General features: G+C 41.2%; 1 protein-coding gene across 1 annotated transcript in view; it reads left to right on the forward strand.

The window, feature by feature from the left end:
- Positions 1 to 12,267, forward strand: part of LOC128534666 (deleted in malignant brain tumors 1 protein-like) — a 125,825-nt gene that overhangs the window by 17,443 nt on the left and 96,115 nt on the right. Inside the window, 2 exon segments of the mRNA XM_053509112.1 lie at positions 2,549 to 2,857; positions 3,875 to 4,191. Coding sequence (XP_053365087.1) covers positions 2,549 to 2,857; positions 3,875 to 4,191 — 626 coding nt within the window.

Consider the following 12,267-nt stretch of genomic DNA (forward strand, 5'->3'; position numbering starts at 1 on the left):
ACCTGTAGGTTAGTGATGTCAAAAGCCAGACTCGCACTTATCAAGTCGGTTAGCATACCACGTCTTGAGTTACTAGCAGCAGTAGTAGCTACGGAGTTGGTCCAACAAATCAAGCGCAACCTGGAAATCCTAATTGACAAGACCCACTTCCGACCTACGACAGATAGTACCATCGTTCTTCAGTATATTAAAGTGTTATAAAATCAAGTGTTGTTGCTTCCAGACTTTCATCACTAATCGGGTTTCAAAGATACATGAACGTTCAGAAGCATGTCAGTGGAGATATGTTGACTATGCTTAAGTATCTCGTGGAATGACTATGGGAGAGATTTTGTCAAGTGATCGATGGATTTCTGGCCCACATTTTCTTCAGCTTGAAGAGGAGCATTGGCCTGTTCAACCTGTTTTAAATAGCTTATCAGAGGGAGCAGAGATCAAACGAACAAAAGAGGTCTATGCAACTAACATCAGTGCAAGTGAAGTGTCAAAGAATGCAGTGGACAGACTACTGGAGAAGTACTCTAGTTCGCACCGCTTAAAAAGAGCTGCAGCTATCCTGTTACGTGTGAAGGGATTGTTATGCAAGAAATTGAGTACACTTGCCTGTTTCTTGAGTGACACCAGGGGAAAATCCTTTCACTCGTGTGGGCATAGACTACTTTGGCCCATTCTTGATTAAGAAAGGACGTACTGAGCTAAAGAAATACGGGTGCTTGTTCACGTGTCTCACTACGAGAGCTATCCATTTAGAAGTAGCGCACACTATCGACACAGACTCTTTTATCAACACTTTACACAGATTTATCGCCAGGAGAGGCCCACTGTCTGAGATAAGGTCAGATAACAGGACTTCTTTCGTCGGAGGACTTCGAGAGTTGCAGAAGGCCTTAAATGATTAGAATCAATGAAAGATTTCAGATTACTTACTACAAAACAATGTGAATTGGATCTTCAACCTACCTGCTGCTTCATATGTGGAAGGCGTTTGGGAGCGTCAAATTTGCACCGTTCGTTCTGTTTTGAATGCAGTCTTGTCGCAGCAGACACCTGACGATGAAGGATTAGTGACATTGTTTTGTTGTGTTGAGTCAACGGCAGACCAATCACTAAGCTCTCAGACGATCCATCAGACCCGTTACCACTTACACCAAACCATTTGTGGTTGCTTCGTTCTGGTCCATCCCAACCTCCAGGAGCTTTCATGAAGCAAAATCTGTATCGATGCAGATGGTGTCAGGTCCAATACCTGGCGGATGTCTTCTGGTCACGATGGCTCAAAGTGTACCTCCCTGCTTTGCAACAATGACAAAAATGGTTACATCTAAAACGGAATCTTCAAGTAGGAGATCCAATTAAATAAAAAAAATTTATAGCGCTTTTAACAATTGGCATTGTCCCAAAGCAGCGAAAGAGAGTCGATTCACTACACGGAATTCATGTTGCTAATAAGACTTTAAACTTTATCTAATTTAGACTTTAAACTATCTAATTAACAACCAATCGTTTTTATTAAAAGGCAAACATGTTATAAAGATGTCTGATTTTATGTATTTCAAGATATTGAAGCTAAAGCCTAATGTTTAAGAGTTTATATAGAAGGATTGTGATTTCCAGAATTTATAATATGATACAGTATTCTAAATGAAATTTATGTTATTTGTTACAGTTTGACCACACACATACAATATACAGATACCAAACATGCCTACAACGATGTATAAAAGGACAACTTCAATACAAAGTCTGTAAATTGTGAGTTCTGCACAAAGGAATTAAAAGAAAAGAAACAACAACTATTCTAATGTTAACTTTGTCGGTAACAGGCACTGTCTCCAGACCCGCACATGTATACCTTCACAACTTTCCTTCCCTTTTTTACTTCTACTCTCTATAAAATCCTTTTCTTTCCCATTTTCCTTAATAAGACCTTGCCTTTTTCTTTCCTTTTATCTTGTAACACCTCGTCTGTTTGACTGTGGTGCCACCCATGCAATAGGACTTTCACTGGTGTAGAATGCAAGCATGGGGCACCCAGCATGGCCCTTGGGTTGAATCCCTAAAGAGGCTGAATTACAAACAGGCAGTGCCAGTGGAGACCAGGAGCTAAGTCCTACGGTAGTTCAAGTGTAAACGTCCATTTTCCTGACAAGAGCAACAGACTAATAATCCAGCTTTAATCCTCTATAAATCATACAGGTCTGTAACTATGCACTGATCGGACACCATTTGTTAAATCTTTCAGTAATATCAGTTCTGACATTAGCACTGCTTCTGGCTTCTACTGTACCTTCTGTCTGCACAAACCTCTACATACTTCTTTCATATAGTAAAAACAAATAGCTTTATTGTTTTAAGAATGGAGTTTTGGTAACTTGCTGTCTTTTTTAAATACATTTTGTAATTCCTTAATGCAGCTTAGGCATATATTAAATGACAAATGTAACAATGTAACAGTTTTATCCATGTGTGAAATGAATAGAAAAACTTGACTGCTTAATCAATACATTAAACAACAAACATTATCTCTCTCTCTCTCTCTCTCTCTCAGACACTCTGAGGTTGGTGAATGGAGGAAGTCGCTGTGCTGGGAGAGTGGAGGTTCTTCATGGTGGCCAATGGGGAACAGTGTGTAATAATAGCTGGGATATGAGAGAAGCTGCAGTGGTGTGTAGAGAGCTGCAGTGTGGGGACCCTGTAGACAAGCAGTATTTCACACATTTTGGACCAGGTTCAGGACCAATCTGGATGGATGATGTAAGCTGTAATGGATCAGAGTCGACATTGAAGAACTGTAGCTCAGCAGACTGGGGGAGAAATGACTGTGATCATAGTGGTGATGCTGGAGTCACCTGCTCAGGTAAAATAGTTTTAATCGAAACATTTATAAAAAATAAATAGCATGTTGGACACAGAAATCAGACACACGTGGGCGGAGTTTATCTGTAACAGAGGCATGTCTTTGCTGCACTTTATTCAGATATAGAACTTAAGAATGTATTTTTTTTGTGTGATGTTGGCGTAACTGAAGAGCAGCCTTAAGTTCAGTTGAGTTCAGTGTTGTTAGTATAGTGCAGGGATCTTCAGCTCCAGTCCTGGAGGACCAGAGTCCAACACACTTTGGTCATTCTTCTGCTCAAACACACCTAATTTAATTTTAAACTAATAATTTAAAACTGATCATTTTCAGTTTCAATAAGTGTGTTTAAGTATTAGTGAACCATTCAGGTTGTTGAAAAAGCATCTTGAACGTGCATGTGCATCAGTTGACAGGGCGGAGCTCCAGCTCTCTCCATGCTGCAGGAAACCTTACCAGGATAAATAATTCCATATTTCTGACTTCACACACTCCTCCCATTCCCCCGATCTTACACCTCCTGGTGCCGGCTTGTGAGGAATGTTAAAGGAGAGTGTGTTAAAGTGTAAAGATCAAGAACTGTTTGAGATCAGGTTGAGAATCTGCGTGAACGATATGAACACTGTCTACAGCAAGGCGGTACACACACACTTCCAACACTAATATTATGCACACGGTGGTAAATCAACAGTGATGAACTCACTGGTGACATCAAGGAAATATTGTTCATCTTTTCATTTCATACCCACCATCTGCACAAACCTCCACATACGTCTTTTATATAGTAACATTTCACCTTTATTTACCAAATTGCCTTATTGTTTTAAAAATGGAGTTTGGGTAACTTGCTGTCTTTTTTAAATACATTTTGTAATTCCTTAATGCAGCTTAGGCCTATATTAAATGACAGATGTAACAATGTAACAGTTTTATCCATGTGTGAAATAAACAGAAAAAAACTGACTGCTTAATCAATGAACTAAAAGACAAACATTATATAACTCTCTCTTCCTCTCTTAGACACTCTGAGGTTGGTGAATGGAGGAAGTCGCTGTGCTGGGAGAGTAGAGGTTCTTCATGGTGGACAGTGGGGAACAGTGTGTAATAATAGCTGGGATATGAGAGAAGCTGCAGTGGTGTGTAGAGAGCTGCAGTGTGGGGAGCCTGTAGACGTGCAGTATTTAACACACTTTGGACCAGGTTCAGGACCAATCTGGATGGATGATGTGGGCTGTAATGGATCAGAGTCGACATTGAAGAACTGTAGCTCAGCAGACTGGGGGAGAAATGACTGTGATCATAGTGGTGATGCTGGAGTCACCTGCGCAGGTAAAATAGTTTTAATCTAAACATTTATCAAAAATTAATAAACTTTCTGATTTAATATTGTAATTACCCCATAGGTTTAAGCTTTATGTAATAAATATGTATTGTAATAGACTGCACTGCCTGGGTCCAGTGTAACGTTCACATTGATTATGATGGACACAGAAATCAGACACACGTGGGCGGAGTTTATCTTTAACAGAGGCGTGTCTTTGCTGCACTTTGATTCAAATGTGATTATTTGTGTGATGTTGGTTGTAAGGACTTCTTGAATTTTGGTAGACCTCCTTTTGTCTACTCAGTGCTCAGCCTGTATTCTGCTTGTCCCGCCTGGTACCAGGGAACCCCTCAATGATACACACAAGTCAGTGCTCAGTGAGACGTTCAAAGTTTATTGTGGGAGACAGGAGTATATATACGCACACACACAAAGAACCAAAGAAAAGGTGGATGCAGAAGTGTTTACATCCAGTCTGGAATGCTTTTAACAGATAAGGTAAGGAAGAACATAAATTTAGGAGTAGCTCTCAATTTACGAGCGTTTAACAGTTTTACGACCTTTAACATAAACTTCCATAGGATGTGTTTTTTGAAAGCACAGCTTATGTCGTGAGAACAGGACGAAAATCACTCTGTTCTCATGCACACAGAATACAATGAAACATACTAAAAATCAAATATTCCCTACAATTCCCCCCTTTTATTCATAAGAAATATCGTTGAATAAAACTCAGAGCTTTCAAGAAGTCGCTGGCGGATAATAGGTCATCGGACGCGGCGCAGGAACATAACCTGAAACATACTTGTACAAAAGATTTTGCACACAGCGAAAAATACATGGACCTAAAAGACATAACAACAATAAAATAAACAAAACCGGTACGACAAGGGAGAGATAAGGAGCCCATTGACCAAACAAAGTATACCAAACTCCCCAACCTACTTGACCCTTTTCATCATCCTTTAACTGAGAAGCAACCTCGCGCATCTTTTCCAAAGCAGTAGAAATTTTTCCATGTTCATCATCATTAGCTGGAATGTATGTACAACAACTATCACCTACCATAGCACAAACACCCCCCTTCTCTGCGAGGATTAAATCAAGGGCCATTCTATTCTGTACCGTGGTCAGTCGAAGAGCAGTTAATTCCCCTTTAATACCTTCTACAGCAATATTAGTGGCATTAACAAAAGTAGCTAACCTGTAATGTGTTACCTCAATCTGATTCCATAACTGAGTCACACCATATTGAGGAAAAAAAGCATGCCAAAATTTAACTGCCCTTATCTGTAACTGATGATCAGGGGGAGGGAATGGATCACTATGATGTTGGGTTCCACGTGGGTTTCGTGTGACCGGTGTAAAAGAGCCTCTAAATTGAGAAGGGGCACAAATTCCAGCCCAGTTAGCAGGGAGGAAAATGTAAACAGCCTTATCACAAACCCAATACCAATCTGAATAGTGATTAATGGTCCCACGGGGGCCAGGGTGGATTACTGAGCAATTACCTTCAGGACAAGAACGATCTGGAGAATAGGGAAAATATGCTTCACTACACATATCTAGATGCATGTTTCCAAGAAATACAGAGCCATTTCCTATAAAGCAGTAAGGATATTTAAAATTGGGCAAAGTGAAGACCTGGAAAGCAGTGACGAGAGCTCTTTTCCTCGTGCTGAAGCGGAGGAGGCTAATATCTAAAGCAGTAAGTGAATAGTCACAAGGGTTTGAGAAATTATGATCGTAGTGCATCAGTCTGCACCACCAGTCAGACCCTGTTTGATTCAAAAATAAGCTATGTGTCAGGTTAGAGTTAATATACTGAGTACCATTTCGACAGTAGGAACTAATACAAACTCGTGCAGCTACTAAGAGAGCTGATTCATTACCAGGTAGGGGTCTCAGTGACGTCTGTCCTACAGCGGAAGGGAAATGTTGGCACACATAACAAGACTCATTGGTATATTGCTTAGCAGTCCAATTAGCGAATCTCCAAAAAACATTATCATGTGGATGAGGTTGCACTATGTACAACAATCCCTTGTTCAAGATTAGGAGGACAAAAAGAAACTTCATCCTAAGGCAGGAGAGGTTTCCACTCCTAGTGCTGTTCTACAAACTCTACAGGATGGAGTGTGACCAAAAGAATACACAGAAATATAACAAGTTGAGTGCAAACTCATAAATAACTACTAGTGGTGAACTATTGCCTTTCTTGACGATACAGTGCTCAGAGTGCGGGCACGCCCAATCTGCACTCGTCCCACCTTACGAGGCGCTAAGACACCACCAGAAATGCTACACTAATAGCAAAAGTAAAGTCATTCAGTGGCAACCCCAGGCGATCCCTCTGTGTCACGTCACTCTCTCTATGTCACATCACGGGTTGGACATCACTGCAGCACGTCTTTAGTCTAGGAAACAAAAATCACAGAGACAGAAAGATAATAATGCACACGCATTTATTCATCCTTTGGTCTCACGCCGACAGGACATCTCTTCAGCCTAGTAGCATGGATCCACTGTGGAAAAAGATCAGTTAAGACAGCAGTACGAGTAATTGCGATTATTTCTGCTGGTCCATCATATTTACAATCTCCCAGTTTTCTGGGGGTCAAAGATTTTACCAGAACAGTATCTCCCACATTAAAAGGATGTGTGGGTTTTGTTGAGGGTATTGGAGTCACATTAGCAATTTGTTCATAATGTTTAGTTAGAGTATCTATCAGAGCAGCAGAATATTCAGCAATATGTACATCAAGATCAGTTGTTCCTATCGCGGGTTTACCTTTCCTCCATGGCACGGGAAAGGGTCTGCCAAATATAATTTCATGTGGGGACATGTGCACGTCTTTTCTTGGTGTCATTCTCATTTCAGCTAGAACAGCAGGTAACAGATCAACCCAGTTTTTACTTCCCATGGTTTGCATTGCTTTAGTCAATTTTTCTTTCAGTGTCCTATTTGTTCTTTCTACTATACCTGATGACTGTGGATGATAAGGAATGTGAAAATACCAGGACAGTGAAAGATATTTACACAAATTCTGTGTTACCTGAGATGTAAAAGGTGTTCCTTTATCTGAGTCAATAGCATGAGGCACGCCATAACGAGGTATTATTTCTTTCGCTAAAACTCGGGTCACCACCTTTGCATTCTCATGAGCACACGGGAAAGCTTCCACCCACCTAGAAAACTTGTCTACCAAAACCAGAAGATATTTGAATGTGCCACATGCAGGCATATGCGTAAAATCAATTTGCCACTCTGCAAACGGGGCAGTAGGTAATAGAAGACTTTCGTGTTTACCTAAACCCTTTGTCACATTATTCTGAGCACACACCAAACATCTAGATATTAATGAATCAATTGTTCCAAGCATGTTGGCTATGCAAAAGAGTTTTTTCATATCTTCCTTAACCCCCCTTCGCGCGCGATGTGTAACACCGTGGAACTCGCGCACGAGGAACGGAAGACAATGAGATGGCAGGCACAAACGACCATTAGCACAATACCATAAACCATCAGAAGCAACATAGGCACCTTGAGCTTGCCAAAAAGAGGAATCATTCGGCGTGGCTGAAGCTTGCAAAGACCATAAATCTACATCAGGAATCAAAGAGCTAGCAAGAAAGGATGTATTGATCAAATCAGAACCAGAGTCAGGAAAGAAAATCTGTTTTTGAGCTGCTTTTTTAGCAATACAATCAGCTAGAGAATTACCTCGCACTTCCATAGAGTCCCCAGAAGAATGACCCTTAGTTTTTACAATAGCGAGAGTACTAGGTAGATGACATGCGTCTATCAAATCCTGAACTAGAGAAGAATGAGAAATTGGCTTACCCTCAGCAGAACGAAAACTCCTGGATTGCCAGATGCGGCCAAAGTCATGAGCGATACCAAAAGCGTAACGAGAATCAGTGTATATAGTGACATCTTTTCCCTCAGAAAGAACACACGCACGAGTTAGAGCAAAAAGTTCAGCTGCCTGAGCAGATGAGAAAGGGAGAGAGTAAGCTTCAATGGTTATATCTGGCAATGCACACACAGCATAACCACAAAGAAATTTCCCATCATACGGTTTTGAACAAGAACCATCTACAAACAGAGTGTCACCAGTTGCTAATGGAGTAGAAGACAGATCAGGGCGTATACTAGTGGAGTGAATGATCTCTGAACAGCAGTCATGATCTGTATCTACTAACGTGTCGTCCTGTGCATTGATCAAGCGTGCCAGAGCATATCCAAGGGTGTCAAAAGAAGAGGTGGATTTTATCTCTAAGTTACTTGTAGAACAAAGGATAATCTCATACCCAGACCTTCTCTGAGCCGTCATATGTTGTGTTTGAAGGTTCTGTAGCACTTGTTTAACCTGATGTGGAGAATACAAAATTAAAGGATGAGAGAGAACAATCTTCTCAGCATCTTGTACCATCACCGCACAGGCGGCCACAGCCCTGAGACAGGCAGGCAAACCTTGTGCCACAGCATCTAAAGTTTTAGATAAGAAAGCACATCAGGCACAACAGGTGCTACAGGGATAATTATGTCATTTATTTTTCTTAGATCTTGTGTAAATCTCCACGTACCATCAGGTTTCAAGACTGGGTTAACAGGTGTGTTATAAGAACTTACACATGGTTTAACAACACCCTGCTTGAGCAGTGAGCCTAAAATCTCATCTATTCCTGAAGCCTTGGCCTCAGAGAGTGGATATTGTTTGATGTACACAGGTTGCAAGTGTTTTAATTTAGCTTTATAAGGCACACAGTGAACTAACCCCACCTCATCCTTATGTTCAGCCCACAGACTGCTTGGCACACATTCAAGGGCAGCAGGAAGAGAGCTGTTCTGTGAAGAAAGGAAACAATTATTTACACGCATATTTGTAAGGTGGGAGAAAGAAACTGAATCAGGCACTTCAACAGTGAGTTTCGCTCCAGAAAAAGTCAGGGACATGTGTAGCCTACTCATTAAATCACGACCTAACAGATTAAAAGGACAATCAGGCATGCAAACAAAACGATGAGAAAGATGAATTCCCTTATCTAAAGGACATGTTACAGTTAACTGGGGAGTAAAATAATTCCGTTGAGAAACCCCTTCAATTCCCACAGAGCTGATACTTTTATTCGAGAGCGGCCCCTCGTAATCACGACCCAAAGACGACATTGTGGCTCCCGTATCAACCAAGAAAGAGAATACGGAACCATCTATACATAATTCTATAAAGGGCAACTCATTAACCTGAGGTGACTCGAAAGTACAAAGTAACATTGCGGGGCTGGAACTCTGCGGGCATCCCTATGCATCATATGCTCCTACCTGCATCCCTGAGAAGGGATTGGGTCTATATTGCTGTTGTTGTTGTTGTACTCGCTGTGGTGGCTGCTGGGAAGGATTAGGAGAAAACACCTCATTAGCATCATTCAATTGATTATACACATTTTGTCCACTACGTCCCTCATCTCGGGCCTTCGTGTGACATTCACGAGCCCAATGACCTTCTTTATAACAATAATAACAATAACCAGATCTACGAGGTACACTCTGACCCTGCAGACCTCCTCTACCTCTTCCACGGCCTCTTCGGCCTCCTCTACCTCCCTTTTTTCCACCTCTGTATCCTTCACTTTCCACAAACAAACATGCCACTTGTTTATTTTCTAAAATACCATCTCCTTCTAGTGTTCTCACACGCTCACCTAATTTTTTAATAGTCATTGTAGAACGATCTGACAATTGAAACTTTAAAATTTTCACAATTTCTGGTCGACAATTATTCAAGAAGGTTGTAAGGAAAAGTGGGTTAGGATTTTCTTCAGGGAGGGGCATACCACCCAAAAGGGTCCAGGTCTCTCGAAACCGCTCCAGAAACCTGGATGTAGTCTCACTCTTTTCTTGTCTACAATTAGTTACCTGTGACAGATCTTGACTAGCTTGTTGACGTGCAAGAAGATAAGTAGTTAGCTCATCTTTTAAAAGTTTCATAGCCTCATTAGAATTACCCCAATGAAAGTCATATTCCTTCTTTTTCCGTCTTCCCCCACCCTCTACATCTTCCTGTTTCACCACTACAGTCCATGTGTCTTTTTCAGGGTCTAAGCATTTTACTGTTTTTATCAAATCAGCCTCATCGTACCCATCTCCCAAAACCGATTGCAAAATAAAGCGGTAATCTGCACCCACGAGCTGACAGTGCCTAGAAGCCTTTATCAGCATATCAACAAAATGCAAAGGTTTGTTGGGAGAAGGGAGCATCTTAATAATGTCCTTCAGCGTGCTTACGGATGGTGGAAGGATTTTTGGACCCTTTGGTCCCATAGAGAAAACAAACGCAGTATTTTCTTGTCGAGGTTTGGGGCGAGACCTCTCATCCGGACCTTCATCGTCCGAATTATCATCATCCTCACCATCAGTATCCTCGGGATCATCCGATAGAGGGCTGTCAGAAGTTCGTCCTGACACCTTCTTGGGAGTCTTTCCCTTTCCTGAGGCACACACTTCCGACGAAGGTGAGCACGGTTTTGTGGGTACAGGGGAGACAGGAACAGATGGGCAGCTCACAAAAGGATTAGTGGGATTCAAATTAGGATAGATTTTCTCAATAATTAGTTGGTTAGATGCTGACGTTACTATGTCAGCATGATATGGAGGAGGGATCGGAAAGGTTGAGTGAACAGGCGGCTTGAATTTAGTTTCAGATGTAACCTTTGGAATCTTTTTCTTCTGTATTTTAGTTTCTTTTATGTCTAAATATTTATCCCAAAGAGCTTTCATTTCTACCCATTTTTGATAACATGAACCCATATAAGGATAATCCCAACCTGGATCACCCATACCCTCATATATCTGAGAGTAAGCAGAGGCTAGATATTCAGGCTTAAAAGTACCTCCTCGTGGATAGGTTAAAAATTGAGATTGTGGTTCAGTCCACCCTGATAAATTATCAAGCCAAGGTGTGGTAAAGTAAGTAAGTCCACACCTATTCATCCAGTCACGCGGAACCTCTTCTGGGTCCGGCTTTGGATAAGTAGTTGTGTTCTTATTACCCATTTTATAAATGTGAATAAACCCGCGACAGAAAAAACCAATATCTTCAACAAACAACACACAATACTTCAACAAAGACAACAACAAAGAGCTCAACAAAGACAATAACAAAGAGCGGGCAACAGAATACAGCTTCCACACTATGCTTCAGTTCAAGGAACCTTTCAGAAGCGAGCGCGCGCTAAACAGGCGTAAAAGCCCCAAGACAATCCTCCCCCGTACTGTATATGGTCCAGATACCAAAAACCAGTGAGCGTGCTTGCTCTATCCTTATAGAGAAAAAAAATTTAAAAGCAACACTCACCTGATTAGAGGTATCCCGGACAGAGCCCCCAAATTGTAAGGATTTCTTGAATTTTGGTAGACCTCCTTTTGTCTACTCAGTGCTCAGCCTGTATTCTGCTTGTCCCGCCTGGTACCAGGGAACCCCTCAATGATACACACAAGTCAGTGCTCAGTGAGACGTTCAAAGTTTATTGTGGGAGACAGGAGTATATATACGCACACACACAAAGAACCAAAGAAAAGGTGGATGCAGAAGTGTTTACATCCAGTCTGGAATGCTTTTAACAGATAAGGTAAGGAAGAACATAAATTTAGGAGTAGCTCTCAATTTACGAGCGTTTAACAGTTTTACGACCTTTAACATAAACTTCCATAGGATGTGTTTTTTGAAAGCACAGCTTATGTCGTGAGAACAGGACGAAAATCACTCTGTTCTCATGCACACAGAATACAATGAAACATACTAAAAATCAAATATTCCCTACATTGGTTTTAAGCAATTTCCCTCTGGGATTAATAAAGTTATTTGAATCTTGAATCTTGAATCTTGAACTGAAGAGCAGCATTAAGTTCAGTTGAGTTCAGTGTTGTTTGTATAGTGCAGGGATCTTCAGCTTCAGTCCTAGAGGACCAGAGTCCATCACACTTTGGTCAGTGAGTGTGTTTAAGTGTTAGTGAACCATCCAGGTTGTTGCCTCTGAGCTACAAAGTTAACTAACGTCTAACACAAAACTGGATCCCAAATCCCTC

The sequence above is a fragment of the Clarias gariepinus genome, chromosome 12, assembly GCF_024256425.1.
Source record: "Clarias gariepinus isolate MV-2021 ecotype Netherlands chromosome 12, CGAR_prim_01v2, whole genome shotgun sequence".
Lineage (NCBI taxonomy): Eukaryota > Metazoa > Chordata > Actinopteri > Siluriformes > Clariidae > Clarias > Clarias gariepinus.